This window comes from Capsicum annuum, chromosome 9, assembly GCF_002878395.1.
Source record: "Capsicum annuum cultivar UCD-10X-F1 chromosome 9, UCD10Xv1.1, whole genome shotgun sequence".
Classification (NCBI taxonomy): Eukaryota; Viridiplantae; Streptophyta; class Magnoliopsida; order Solanales; family Solanaceae; genus Capsicum; species Capsicum annuum.
The window spans coordinates 10,246,021-10,261,660 of NC_061119.1; the positions used below are offsets into that span (position 1 = coordinate 10,246,021).

At 35.6% G+C, this 15,640-nt stretch overlaps 1 protein-coding gene across 1 annotated transcript; it reads right to left on the reverse strand.

The window, feature by feature from the left end:
* LOC107843044 lies at positions 1-6,671 on the reverse strand (the record flags this gene model as incomplete). The annotated part of the gene is given in 4 exon segments (XM_016687179.2): positions 1-297; positions 867-1,110; positions 2,794-3,218; positions 5,704-6,671. Coding segments are annotated over 4 exon segments (1,569 nt in total). The 5' UTR covers positions 6,473-6,671.
* Between the last annotated feature and the right edge of the window lie 8,969 nt (positions 6,672-15,640).

Below are 15,640 nucleotides of genomic sequence, written 5' to 3' on the forward strand. Positions count from 1 at the left end.
CATTAACAGTGTCTAGAAAAGGATCACACCCCTACGTAGATAGTCTACCCAAAAACAACCATTAGTGATTGTTTGCACCGTTTGAAACCGTGATATGTAGGTCACGCGGAGACAACTTTACAGTTACGCTAAGACTCCCTTCATATGTTGCTTTATAATATAATACTCAAAAGATCAGTGATCTTTTCATCCCAACTATTGGTTTGCCTGATTCATGTCCAATTTTCTTCTCTTGATCCCCACCACCAATGATCTCATCTTCCATTTTGCCATCAGTCTCTTCATCTGGAGAAACATCTAAGGAAATAAGAAACAAAGATAATTAACAAAACTTCTAAGAGTAAGAAATCAAACTTGTCCAAAAAAGAAAAATGAAGTCCTTAGGGAAAACAGTGGCAGTATATGTTGCCGCACTAGTATCGAATCTTCAAAAATGCACTAGTCTTGGAAAATCCGACATGCATCCATCAACATTTTCGAAAAATTTGAGCAACGTAGTAGCATAGAGCGATGCTAGAATCAAAACTTGGAACTTTTTTGTTCCTTGATTTTCTGTTGTTTTCTTTATACTCCTTCGGATACTTTTTAAATGCCGTTTAAGGTTTGGCATATCCAAGAAAAATATTTGATAACATTAATCATAAGGGATAGAGAAGGGTAGGATGTATACAGACCTTACCCTATCTTTGTGGGGTAAGAGAGGATGTTTCCGATATGGATATTTAACTAAATTAACCCCATCTCTACCTCAAAACAAGTATTAGCTACGATATGCCTTTTTAGTATACATCTAGATTTATGAGGGGCACTTGTTAGTACTCAATATACTTTGGCACGGCGAGAAGTAGTGATATGTGAAGTTTTACCTAGAGAAAATTCAGTAAGACGTCGGACACAATCCTTGAGTGCTTGGAGCTCAGCTTCTTTCTCGTGGAGTTTGGAATGAGTTTGGCGAAGCTCAGACTCTAGCTCCACTATCTGACCTTCTTGTTGTTCAATGAGCAGATGACAAAGCTTTTGATCGAGTTCAGATGGCAATACTCCACTGAACTGATAAGTTTCTGCATTGTGGTCATCGGCTTGGTTAAATTCTTTCTCCAGAAAGCCTTCCTGTGCCGCAAAAGTCAATAGTAACAGATGAAACGTTAGTTCGTGGAGCGGACCTATAACATACCCAATGTAGTCCCACAAAGTGGGGTTTGGGGAAGGAAGAGTGTACACAGACCTTACTACTACCTCAGAAGTAAATAGGCTGTTTCCAACAAGACGCTCGTCTCAAGAAAAACAGTCCAAAGCAGTCCAGGAAAGAAAATAATGGAAGTACAAAAAAAAGAAACAAATAGTAACAGAAGAGTGCTACAAAAAAACCATACGATAGTCGAAGTACAAAAAACAACATATAGTAACAGAAATCAAAGGACAAGAAACTACAATAGCAATACTACAACAAATCGTATGGACGAATAACAAGACAACGCACTCCCACCTGCTAACCTTCTACCTAATCCATGTCCTCCACAACCCCATATATCTAAGGTCATGTCCTCACTAACCATTTTAAAGAATTTTCAAACTGCATGGTTTGGGTGCCATTGGAAAGCTATATTGCACAGACTCTTCAAAATTATTTGATGGGTGCATGTCGGATACTCCAAAAGTAGTGCACTTTTGTAGAATCTGACATAGTGCACTTTTGCGAATCTGACATGCGTCCAAGAAAAATAGATGGAAAGATGTCAATGGAGACTCCTACTAAAGTTATACGTCTAGCAGATGGGTTTACTAATAATTTCTTTGATCAAATTTAATGTTGTAGCTGCCGCGTTATCATTTTCCCATGTCCAAATTTGCAGTTGGTCAATCCAAATGGACATTCGATTCATTATGTTATTATTGTTAAGAGGTAATATGAACTTACATAAATGTCACATAAGCACAAACCAAAAAAATTGGAAGTTATTCTTAGGTTAGGTTGTTTGGATTCTTTTCTACCTAGAAATGGTTCGACAATCCCTCGTGTGCTATGATGAATCCATGTAACTACTGCAGCAAATCAAGTGGTATTTCTGCTGTTACACTTGTAAAATTGATCATCATTCTCATAATGGCCTTACTTATCTTAATCGAATTTAATATCAACTGTTCATGGCGATGCTGGCACTTTTCTTATATAGGAATAATCATGTTTGCGAATTTTAAGGTTTGTAGTAAAGTTCATAGAACATTTTGCTCTGATGCGGACCTATCATGGAAACTCCACAATCATAGCAATTAGCCAAACGCAGAACAAGCAAATGTTGATAGCAAGATTTTCATGGCACAGTTTCAGCTTACCAAAAAGGATACATGATAACAATGTGATTTAAGTTACTTGACAACTACAAAATATGGAGTACTCCCTTTGTATCCGTTTATCCGTCCCTATAACTATTTATGAAGCAAAAACTTCCCCCTATTGATTGATTATGATTTTTCAAACATTTTATATATCGTAACAAATTGTAACTTAAAAACATGTAAAGTTTACTTAAAATTTTTAAGAACAGTTGTCCTATTTCACACCAAAAATTAGACGTTTCAACCATCTTACTCCAAACTCCAGCACTCTTTCTGGATTGAGGGAGTAGTATTGATTTGCACATAACACATAAGTTACTTGCATCAAGATGGAGCTTGGAAGATTCACGGTAGAATTGCATTTTGAATGAACGCGATGAAAACGTAATCAATCACAAACAAGTATGCATGGTAGTCAAAGCCATACGGAGGAAATTTATTTCACATCGAACTCACCTGACAAGGGTCTCTGCCTCCATCCAGGCACCACGGAAGCTTTTGCAACTCGGATTCGAGCTCAGCTTCCAGCTGATCCATTTCCATTAGCTCAGGTTGCAGCTCTTCTGTAACGACACTGCTTGCACATTCACCTTCCTCAGCCACTTGGTGATCTAGTACTCTATAAATGTTACTATTTCCATTGCTACTCTCAGCGATCACACGTATTCTGCATTCTCTATCATGCTTTTCATCTACTTCGGCTTTATTTTTCGAAGCACGCAAGTCATGTGCAACTTTTCTCCTAGAAAGTTCTGCTTTTAATTCTTCTACAGCTTTTGCAGTTTCATCCATGGTAACATTGAGCCTGTTGATCTCAGATTTCCCAGCTGACATCATGCACATCATTCCAATTCCGAGTCCATAACCAAAAAACGAATTACCTGGTTGACGTAAACCACATTAAACAAAGGACTTCGCAAATGCACGGGATAGCAAATATTACCTACTTGGAACAACTTAATATAAGACAAAATATTCACTCAAATAAGATTATCAAAATAACATGCACAAATAGCAAATTTAGAAGTTAACAGGTAGGATAAAATATTCAGTCACGATATCAAGTTAGACCAATAAGATAGTAGTTTGCACTGAGCCATGTGAAGACGCCAACCGACAAAAAGGGGCAGCCTGGTTCATTAAAACCCTGCTATGCGCATGTTCCAGGGATGGGCTTTAACCACAAGGGACTATTGTATGCAGCCTTACCTGCGTATCTGCGAGAGGTTGTTTCCAACGGCTCAAACCCATGACCTCCTGGTCACATGGCAACAACTTTACCCGTTACTCCAAGGCTCCCCTTCAGGACGCCAACAAACAACAGAACGTAAACAAAGTGATGGTAGACATTACACCCAACTACCAAACAGCATTAGTATCGGATGTATTGATCTGAATCCTACTTTGGACAATCAACGATGGCCTTAAATAGCATGATCAAATTGGACAGCTTAAGTTATCAAATGCACCAAGCAAGCAATAGAAATTAATCACACTGGAGTAGTAATGAACAAGGGATTTACAGTAAGGAACTATGGTTAAGGGACTAAATAAAAGAAGAACCAAGAAAACATGTGTTTGTTTAACCCATAACATAAGCAAAATATTCAAATCAAAAGCTACAGAAAGTCATCTGAAAAAGTTCAGTTTGCGTCGCTTCTTTGTTATGCAAAAGGGTTTGATAGTTATAACTAGCATAGAATCATGATTTGTTACATACTTCTGCTTCAAACAATTCTTGAAGCTACTTGTTAGCTATGATCAGCATTCTTACATTCTATTTTTTGTCATGTTGGGATCCATCTATTATTCAAACTAAAATAAGATTATCTATGGGCATTGCAAATTTAATTCTATCTTTTTATCACAATAAATTAAGAATTTAATAGATTGCTAAAGTAACATTATCAGTATCCATGAGGACTAAGCTAACAATAAACAAAAGTGACTCGGCCGATGGCCCGCTGCACTAATGTAACTATGTGATCAAAATTTTGCTCGAGTTTAATGATCATACTACTTGAATCCACAATTATGTAGCTTCACACCCCAATATTCTTTTAAACTAACTTTAATCGTGATGAACATAGGATGGTTGAAAACCTCTTTTGACAATGATAAAATTTCTAATTTTGAGTTTTCCACATCCCTCTTGAGCCAAGGGTCTATTGGAAACAGTCTTCTCTACCTCCAAAGGTAGTGTTACAAGTATGCAATAGGCAGTATAAAGAAGAGAAGAAAGCAAGAAGAATTAAGCTGAGCTGGCATTTGATTAGTTGAAACAGTTAAAATGATAGTTGTAGTTTAAAATTCTGTTTTAACTGTAGCTGTTACTGTAGCCGCGTCCCAAAGTTAGTAAAGCGGTTACAACTATCCAATTAAGAGTTTTAGCTATATAAACCATTGTACTGATTGTTATATGGATTGAATAATAACATTTCTGTGTTCTCTCTCTCAAATTCTCTTCTCATCTTAGCTAAGTTCTCGGATTTTCCCCGATAAGCATATCAGTTTTGAAGATAATTCCTAAAACTGACCCACAATTGCCATTCGATTAGCAATTGTACATCAGGTAGGGGTCAGGTCTACGTACACATTACCCTCCCCAAACCCCACTTGTGGAACTACAGTGCATATGTTGTAGAGTTTCCCTACCTATACAGGCCTCATTTTCTACTTGCATTCAAAAGATTAAGACAATTATCAACCAGCACATTCAAATTTATGAATAACAATTTGTGGACTTGAGAGCAACATTAGCTAACTGAGAAATTGTGATATGAAACAAGATCCCAACAAAAGCAAATTAAAGGAACATAAAACAACTAATTAATCATCAACAACAAGACACAACAACATACCCCCACAAAGTGGAGTCTGGGGAGGATAGAGTATACGCAGATGTTACCACTACCTTGGAAGTAGATAGGTTGTTTACGTTAGACCCTTGGCTCAAGGTAAAACAGTTCAAAGCAGCAACAACCACAACATACCCAGTGTATTCCCACAAAGTGGGGTTGGGAAGGGTAAAGTGTACGCAGTCTATACCACTACCTTACACGAAGTAGAGAAGTTTCTGATGGGCTATAACCACAAAAAACATAAATATAAACAACAAAATGAGATAACACACCGCTAGATCATAAAAGAAATAAGACACCGACAGAGTAATACTATAAACTATCTATTCGAGATCACACACATCCTTGGAACACTACGAACAAGAAACTACAGGCACAGATACAAACAAAAAACTCCTCCTTATTATTACGGACGCACTCCTTCCCACTAACACTCTACCCTAATTTCCGTCCTCCAAAGGTCAAAAAATGTTTCAAGGACAATATAATATGTTAGAAATTTTACCTTTGGAAGCACAAGAATCACATTTTCCTGAAGGAACTTTATTAGTTCTCCTCTTCTTCAAACAAACATAAAATCTCTTCCCATTCCAACTCTTCCTCTTCTCCAACCTAAACAATTCCTTTTCACCACCCTTTACATTTCCACATTTTCCATTCCCTTTGGTCTTTCTAGAACCTTCCACATTTTTCTTCCTCAAATTCTTAAACCCCATTTCAGAACCAGAAGCACTTGAAAACCTAAAAACTGAACCATCAGATAACCCCTCACTCTTTTCTTGAATGCTACAGCCAAGATTACATACAAAGCTTGAATCTTCATGCTGAAGGTAAGTCCTAAACCCTTCTGAGTCACTGATTTTACCAAAATTACTAGTAAAGCTTGAATCTTTATGCTGAAAGGGAGTGATAAACCCTTCATGGTCAAAGGGTTTATCATAATTACTGGTAAAGCTTGAATCTTTATTCTGAAAACAAGTGATTAAACCTTTTGGGTCATTGGGTTTTTGACAGTTACTGGCAAAGATTGAATCTTTATGCTGAAAGGGAGTGGTAAACACTTCTGGGTCATTGGGTTTTTCACAATTACTAGTAAAGCTTGAATCTTTATGGTGAAATGGAGTGGTAAACACTTCTGGGTCATTGAGTTTATCACATTTACTATCACTTTCAGTGAAACCAGAAATGGGTTGAGTGGCATTTTGATTAAAGATTTTGTTGGCTAAAAAGCCAGATCCTGCTGCTGCAGCAGCAGCAACTAAAGCAGGCCACATTGGGTGTTCTTTTTCTTTTTCAAGATTTTGAACAAAACAAGAGACTAGAGAGATCACATTAAAGAAGTGCAACTAGTACTAGTTTGAGTAGTTGGAGTTCATAAGGAAGTGAAAGTGACAAGCTTTGAATTTTGTCAGTGCGGCATGTGGAGTTGGGAGAGTTTTCTGCTGAGTACTAATCCCTCGTTTCACCGTTTCACCGTCAATTGTTGGAGCAATTTTAGTATTTTAAAATAAGTGAATGTTTCATAATTTAAGGTAAATATTAAAAAAAGAAAATTCTAAACCTATCATGTCATGTGTATTTGTCTTTTAAAGAGGATAAAAATAAATAAAATAAGATAAATTTATGTCTTTATTTTTTTTAATAAATGTGTCAAAATTCAACAATTAACTTATCGTAGAACGGAGGGAATATGTGTTAATACGTGGCTTGTCATCTCAGTTTGCTCACGTGCTTCCCGCTCTTTCATAAGTTTTTCAATTTTGTGGTTAGTTCTTGGTCGTTTTAATAGGGCCTATATATGAAGATTTTGGGTTTGGGCCAATCTATCAGTAAGTGTAGGAAGGATGCCTATTTGGATAGATGGTTAGTGCAGTAGGAGCGATGATGTACGTTTTGAAGGCTTAGGCTTTTTGGTGTTTTTTATTGTACTAGTAGTTGTGTTATTGTATTTGTCTATTATTTTTGAATTACTGCACTATTTTGTAAGATTGTTCATGGGTCGATTTAATTCAATTATTGGTCAAAATCATAATTAAATCAAATTAGTTGATTTTTAAATTTCTAAAACTAAATCAAACCAAACAAAAGAAATAAGTGTCAGTTTGATTTTTGTCGGTTTAGTTCGATTAGGTTTGATTTTTTCGATTTATAACTTTAACTAGTGATAAAATTTGAGATTTAAAAAAAATAAATTCATCCGACATATGAGATGTCAATCGAGTGTTGTGCTTAAACCTTGAAACAAAGGTGTCAAACGAATGTTATACTTAGGCAAATCCACGAACAATACCCTATGAACGCTTCTAAAAAATATATTCAGAAACTACATATAACAAAATGATAAAAGTGAACACATAAATTCTTGCTTAACAAGGACCAAAAAGAAAGTTCAAAACTAGTGATTGTTTATAGTCTAATGAAATTCGGCCGTAAATTCCAATATATATTTTCACAATCAATATCATTTTTTATTCAAAATGCGAAAATCATTTAGAATCACATAAGGTACTGTCAACTGGATGAAGACATATAACTAAAAGTGTTACCATTAAACTTAAATCATGATTAAAATATAAAATGTACCAAATATTTATATTATATATATATATATATATATATAAAGATTATCGGTTCGGTTCGGTTAATTTGTCGATTATTTTAGAGTAAAACCAAATCAAACCAAGCTAGTATTGATATGAGACAAGACAAGGAAGGCACGAAATACACACCAAAATCAGTCCACAAGTTCAAGAATCCGAGGATCTCTTTGGTGACCAACTCTCGGATTTACAATAAGAACAAGAAAGAGATGATAACAAGGTGTTTAACACCTATTTTTCAGCCAACCAATCTAGATTAACAACACATAAAATGAAGAACAAGAAGAACAACAACTTCGGCTACAAGAACATTACAAGGCCGAGAGTAGGCAACAAAAACAACACAACAAGATTACAAGAAAGTAAAGGCTAGATAGTGAGACCAAGATTATTACAAGATTAAGAACCAAGTGTATTTCAACACTAACCCCTAATGGATGTAATAATTAAAACCACACTCTTACGGTGATCGCCAAGGGAATCAACTCACCTCAAGATCCACCGTTTTCAAGCAAAGGTCAATATTAGCTTTTTCAAACCCTATACTAAGATGACTTTTTCAAGCCCTATCTAAGAACTCCACTAAGGTGTTCTACTCTCAAGAGAGAGGATTTGCAATGTTTCATACATTCATCATTCATAAACTAATGAGAAAAAGCCTAAAAGAGACTATATATAGTATATTACAAAAGAAAGACAATTATGACTCCAATGCCCTTAATAAAGGGAACCAAAGTCGTGAACCACCAAGTGTGGCCCAAACCCGAGAGTCCTCAAGTCTTCAAGGCTCCAAGCAATCTTCCATACTCGGGTTTGTTTAATGGCATGCTCAAGACAACCCCTCCAAGTATGATCCCGTGCCCTCCATGCGACCAAAGCTTGATTCTTCACGTAGTGGCTTTGAATGATATCATCGAAAGCTAAGACGGCCATTTGACTTGTATCAAGTATCGATTTTTAAAAATTAAAACTAAATCAAACCTAACCAAATGTCGGTTTTTGTAATCGGTTTGATTTGGATCGCGGTTTGGTTTTTAACCAAACTGTGAACACCCCTACTATTTTGTTATTATTCTTGTTTTCTTCTTGTAGACTTTGCATGTTTTTTTGCAGAGATAATGCATCAAAACCCCCCTAAACTTGTCACTCCAACTTACTTTAGCACTTAAACTTAACACGCATTTATTTACCCCCTTAAAAACTTCAAACTGTATTATTTTCACCCCCTCGTCCCTCCAACTACGGCACGTGTTTCTCCATCTAATAAAAGCACATAGAAGGTCAAAATTTAATCAAAAAAAAAAATAAAAGTCGAGGCAACGGTAATAATTTTCCCAAATTCAATAAGAACCTTAATTTCTCTTTCTTTTCTCATCTCCTTCATCTTCAATCAATTCAAGATTTGAAATTCCTTAGAAAATCAAGCCTTTTACATTATTATAAGGTATAATTCCTCTCTTCTTTTAAAAATATTATGCTTTCTTATCAATTTTTTTCTATTTGATATAATTTTTTGGAGTGAATTCTTTGTAGCACATCATGAGATCAATTAACTTGAGTAAGCTTTGTATGGGGGAGGACGATTTTACTTTGAACCAGGAGGTTCGATGCAATCATGGATTTATGGTGCCTTTGAAGACATCTTGGACTTCGACGAATCCCGGTAGAAGATATTGGGCTTGTAATTACTATGGGGTAAAAATGATATTTTGCTCCCAATTTCTCATTCTTTTTATCGCAACTGATTCAATTGAATTCTGATTTCTTTCTTTTTAATCATGAAAGAGTCCAAGATCTTGTGATTTTTAGTGTTGGAGGGATAACGAAAATACAGATTCGAGGTCCAAATTTGTAATCCCTAAATTGATTGAAAAATTAGGTGAGCTTGAGAATTTAGTGGAATCATCGCAATATAACAAGTCTACATCATTTAATGAAGTTAGAAAATTGATTGCGGAAACTTCTGAAGAAGTTGATAAGCCTAGAGAATCCAAAGAAGATGATAATTGTGTAGATATGAAGTTGAAGAAGATGGAAGAAGAGATTGAGAAGATGAAAGAAAGAGAGAAGAAGTGGAGAAGTAACGTGGCTAAAGGAACGACTAAGGATAATGCACTATTTATCATTGTGTTTTGTTGTTGTGTTGTTGTTATAGCTACTAGCTATTGGTTTGGGATGATCTACGTAAAGAAAGACTCAATAAAATTACCTTAGAATTTGGTGTTCTTAGTTGATATTATGGTGTGTATCATCCTTTTTTTGAAATGAATTTGGTCTAATGTAGTTATTCTTGACTTATTTGTAGTGTAATGTAGTTCTTTATCTTTACATTATATTTAAAATTGAGTAAATTTTGTTAGGTCTTGTGGGATGATAATTTAATGTAATGTTTTCTATTGGGATTACAAATGGAATGTTGTTATTCTTATTAGACTATCAAACATGATTCAATCCAAAGTGCAGATAGTTGCATAATGATATGATAGCTGCATATATACCAAAGAACAACAAATATATATCAAAGTAGGCAAAAGAGAAAAATTAGGCATCAAATAGTGAAGTCACAGTTGCATATATACCAAAGATTGTGAATACATTGCAGTCACAACTGCATAATTATTTGACAAAAAAGATTAAGTTAGTGCAGTCACAACTGCATAATTAACAGAGAACAATATTACATTGCAGTCAAAGCTGCATAATTGTTTTTCAAAAAGACAACTTCATTCATAATTCATCAAAACTAATGCAGCCACAACTGCATACTAGTCACTACTGCATCTTCAACTAGACAGCTGATGAGTTTGTTTGGCTCACATGATTTATTTCGACAATTTTGGACCTTGTCTTCATTTTTTTTGTGCTCTTATTTCTTGAAGTCCTTGTTGGGTCACAACATTTTTTACTTTCCATTTGACACCTGATCTTAGCTTATGATGCCCAAGATTTCCAGTCACTATAGAGGAGTTCAAAGGCTCTCCAAGCTGCATTAACATAAGAATAAATTATCTTAGACATTTGATCATTTGCTTGAAAATTGAAAACTGTGAAATCATTCAACTTACATTGTGGATTGTAAAACAATTTTGTGTATGTAGCACTCCCATACTAACCAATCTTGGCCTTTTAAAAGTTGTACCACTACCCTACCAGCAATACCACCAACATTAGATATAGCAGTAACAAAAGTTCCTCTACCCCTTCCAGCAATACCAACAGTCCCTCTACCCCTTCCAGCAACACCAACAATCCCTCTACCTTTTCCAGCAACACCAACATACCCTCTACCCCTTCCAGCAACACCAACATACCCTCTACCCCTTCCAGCAACACCAACAGACCCTCTTCCTCTTCTAGCCACACTAACCACATTTAGAGTAGGAGCAACAACAATCTATTATACAATAAAAAATTATTTAATAAGAATAAATAGTAAATAAAGAAGCCAAATGATTACCTATTTTGTAGAACCCTTAGGTCTTTCCCTTCATCTACTTGTGTTTGGTTGAGATTCACTTGTTGCTGCAGAAGAACCAACACTTGACATTGCTGAAGTTGTCCCTCTTCCTTTACCAGTAGTAGATTTTGCGTTCAAAGGACAACCCCTCTTATTATGGCCCTTAGCATGGCACTCGCTGCAGGTCATCTCAACACCCTTTTTAGACAGTTTATCTGTCTTATTTTTAGACTGCTCTTTCCTTCTATTTTTACTAGGTCTGCCTGGTATTTTTCTAGTTTTAAGAGGTATAACAGGAAGGTTAGTTGATGGTGACCACATTTTCATTCCAGTGATAGGTTGAATGAAGTAGTTATAGGTTTTGAGGTAAGTGTGCTTGCTATACCAATGTGCAACATAGTGAATAGGCTCCAATATTCTAAAATGTAGTGCAGCTATAGCATGACAACAAGGTATACCCTTTAGCATCAAAGATCTACAAGTATAAGTTTTGTTACTCAAATTCACTGTAAAGGTATTACCCCAACTGTCCTTAACCTCAAAACCATATTCACCATTTCATTGAAGTGTACACTTCATTGATTTTGAAGTGTTCTTTTCCAATACTTTTAAAGCCATTAGTGAAATATCTGTTATCCAAGTATTAGAGAACTCCCTCAACTGTCCAATTCTTCTCATCATTTTGATCCTTATTTCCTCAAGTATTGTAATGATGGTCTTGTGTCTTGAACCCAATATCCATGAATTAAAACTTTCAGCCATGTTGTTGTCAACACTATCACAACAACATAAATTTTTGAAGTAGACCTTAGACCATCTTTCAATGTTGTACCACAGTAGATCATCTACTATTTTTTCACCTAACATCTCCATATGATCTAGATTTTTTCTCAACTCTTGCTCATAAATAGACTTGGCACATCTCTAAAAATGATTTCTTCTTTCAATGTTTTTCCATTCTTTGGACCAGTTCGCAAGAATGTGTCTTGCACACATTCTTTGTTCTGCATTTGGCAGCAACTCATGAATAGCAGTGTCAAGACCCTACAACAAAATATAAAAACATTAGGTGACATAATAACAAATTAAGTAAAATTAGATAATAAAGAGATAAGAGAAAAAAATTACCTTCTGCATATCAGAAATAGTTGTTAATTTTGTCTCATCTCCAAGCTCAAGATCATCTTTTACTAACCTAATAAACCATTTCCAAGTGAAGTTATTTTCAACTTCAATCACTGCCCAGGCCAGTGGTAGCATCTGGTTGTTCCCATCTTTGCAAACTGCTACAAGTAATTATCCTTTGTAAATACCTTTCAAAAAGCAACCATCAAATCCAATACATCTTCTACATCCAGCTTTGAATGCTTTTTTCAAAGCATCAAAACAAATATAAAATGCCTGAAATATTTTTCTTCCCTCTTCAAAAGTTTCTTCACTAAGCCTTACCACATATGTGCTTCCTGGATTAAACTTCAAAAGTTCATCCCTATAATCCAATATTCTTTTAAATTCCTCCATATGATCACCCATAATTTATTGCAAATAATATTTCTGGCTTTTCTTGCAACAGTTCTACCAACATACACCTTCAAATCTTTTTTCACCAAATTCTGCAATTGAAAAACTCTAATTCCTGGCTCAAAAATAATTTCGTCCTTGTACCTTTCTGCTAAGTATTTTGAATTAACCAATTTATTTTTAGTTATGGCAGTACATTTATGGACTGGAATATAATATTTCACAACAAAATCCCTTGTCCTTAAATCATGACTACCAAACAATAACCAAGGACAATCATTTGCACATTTTACCCTCAGCCTAGTTGTTTTATTAATAAACTTGTCCAATTCTACATATTCTTGAACTGCATACCTAGTAATAGCTTCTCTAAATTGCTTAACATTTTCAAAACATAAATCAGTTTCCCAAACAACTAACCTATAAGTAGGATCAAACACAATTCTTTTTTAGGTCTTTTTGCTCTCCTTGTCTTTTTCCCACTCCCTGAAGCCTGTTGGACCTCATCTTCAACATCAGCATCTACATCACTGTCTATTTCAAAGCTAGACTCTTCATCTGAATTAAAATATGGCTCATCACCACCTATATTATCCTTTAAATTATTATTTTTTTTGGATAAATACTCATCATATCCAATATCAAGTCCTTTTTTTTTTGCCTAATTTAACCCCTTCAGCTCTAGGACACCTTTTTTTCTTTTTTAGTTTGGCAGCTCTTTTACTTTTCCTCAAAGTCCTAACCTCCTCATAAACATCACTGCCATATTCATCATCAATTTTATCAAACAAGTCTCCATAACCTGAATCTTCACTATTTTCACTTGTATTTTCCCAATCAGATTCAATGATTGAAAATTCTGATGCAGTAGCAGCAGAAGACCCACCAATCTCTTATCCAACACCTGATGAAGCTGCACCAACCTTCTCTCTAATACTAGTAGAATCCCCACCACACAACTCTTTACCAACCCCAGCAGAAACCCCACCCACCTCTTCTCCAACACCTGTTGAAGCTGTACCAACCTCCTCTCCAACACCAGTAGAATTCCCACCACACAACTCTTCACCAATCCCAGCAGAAACCCTACCCATCTCTTATCTAACACCAGTAGATTTTTGAGTTTGTGCAGCCTCTTTTAACCCTAAATTCTGATTATCCTCAGGTGTTTGACCAGACTCTTTATGAAAAGAAGCACTAGATTCTCCACCCACATGGGTTTCATATTCAATAAGAGCAAAAGTTGGGGGGCCACAATAGGTTCTTCAATTAATTGTGACACAAATAGTTCAACAATATCTATATTTTTCAATTTGGGTACAATACCCAAAATATCCCTATCACATGTAACTTTAACCAACTTAGAAGACTTAGGTGGTCTAATATAAACCACACAAGATGAACAATTATACCCAATTTCCTTAACATATCCTACAAACTCATAATAAGATAATTTATCAACATCTACATCTAAACAATCTGTAACAATACCTCCGACATATTTAATTCGAGGTTTTTGTTGTAAAATTCCTCCATAGTGAAACCTTAACGCAATGTACACAAAATCCATTTTCAAACTGCAAAAAAGGTCAGAAAAGGCTTAAGCATTAGCAAAAATTAAAAAAACAACAACAAACAAACCCTAAATCCTTCGAAAATGAATGGATTAAAACCCTAGACTATGTAAATGTAAAATAACTCCAAGATTTCAGTATTTGGGCACAAATACGTTGATTCAACTGAAAAATCCTTCATGATTTTTAGTATTTTTGGACACAAATACGTTGGTTCAAGTGATTAGGTCTTTAGTTTGAATTCTTGTCATTAATCTAGTTTCGGATAAGTCTAAGTAAAGGAAAAAGGGTTTCCATGAGATGGGAAATGAAAAATACCCCCTCCCCCAGACACACACACAAAGTTTCTGTACAAATTAGTGTCTGATAGTGAGCAAGGAAGATCTGTCTTTTTGCTAAAAAGATGGATTGAGTTGTTTGATAATCCAACTTAATCATATGTAAATTGTACATTAACTATGGCATCATTAGTATCCAGGGCGGATGCACTATGGTTACAATGTGCACTCTTCATCAAGGGATACATTGCAAGTGGCATCTTGGGTTGACTTGATAAGCCACATAGGATGCAAACACTTGAAAATCAACCCTAACTCTACTATTTAATGAAACATTGATATTCTGCTTCTAGATGAAGTGAATGACCACGAGTTAGAAATTCAAATTTAGTTTACTTAATTGATTTGATCCTAATTTCATATGTTATTTTCTTATTTTCTTCCATTCCATCTTGATTTATAGTCATTTGTTATTTTTATTTCTTCGAAGTGCGATAGCCAGCACCCAGATTGACTTTTTATTGCTTAGGAAGGGGGATAAAAGACTTTGTAAGGATTGTAAAGTCATTTTGAGTGAGCATCTTTCGACCCAGCACAGGCTTCTAGTGATGGACGTGTCTATCAAGAAGTGCAAGAAGAAAAGGGTCGAGGATGGTCGAACTAGAACTAATTGGAGAGAGTTGACGCCAGTGAATGCACTGGAGATAAGGGATAAGGTGGCAGGAGTGGGGTGTGGGAGAGCAGGAGGGATGCGAATTCTATGTGGGACAGGGCTGCCAGCAGCATCACGGAGACTACTAGAGAGGTGTTGGGTATTTCGAGGGGTTGAGCAGGTCGTCATAAGAGGGACTGGTGGTGGAATGAAGAAGTGAAGAAGAAAGTAGAGATTAAGAAAGAGAAATATGTTAAGTTGATTGAGAGTAAAGATAGGGAGGAAAAGGGGATAAATATGGAGGCTTACAAAGTAGCTAGGAAGGAGTCTAAATTAGCAGTTACGGCTGCTAAGTCGGCA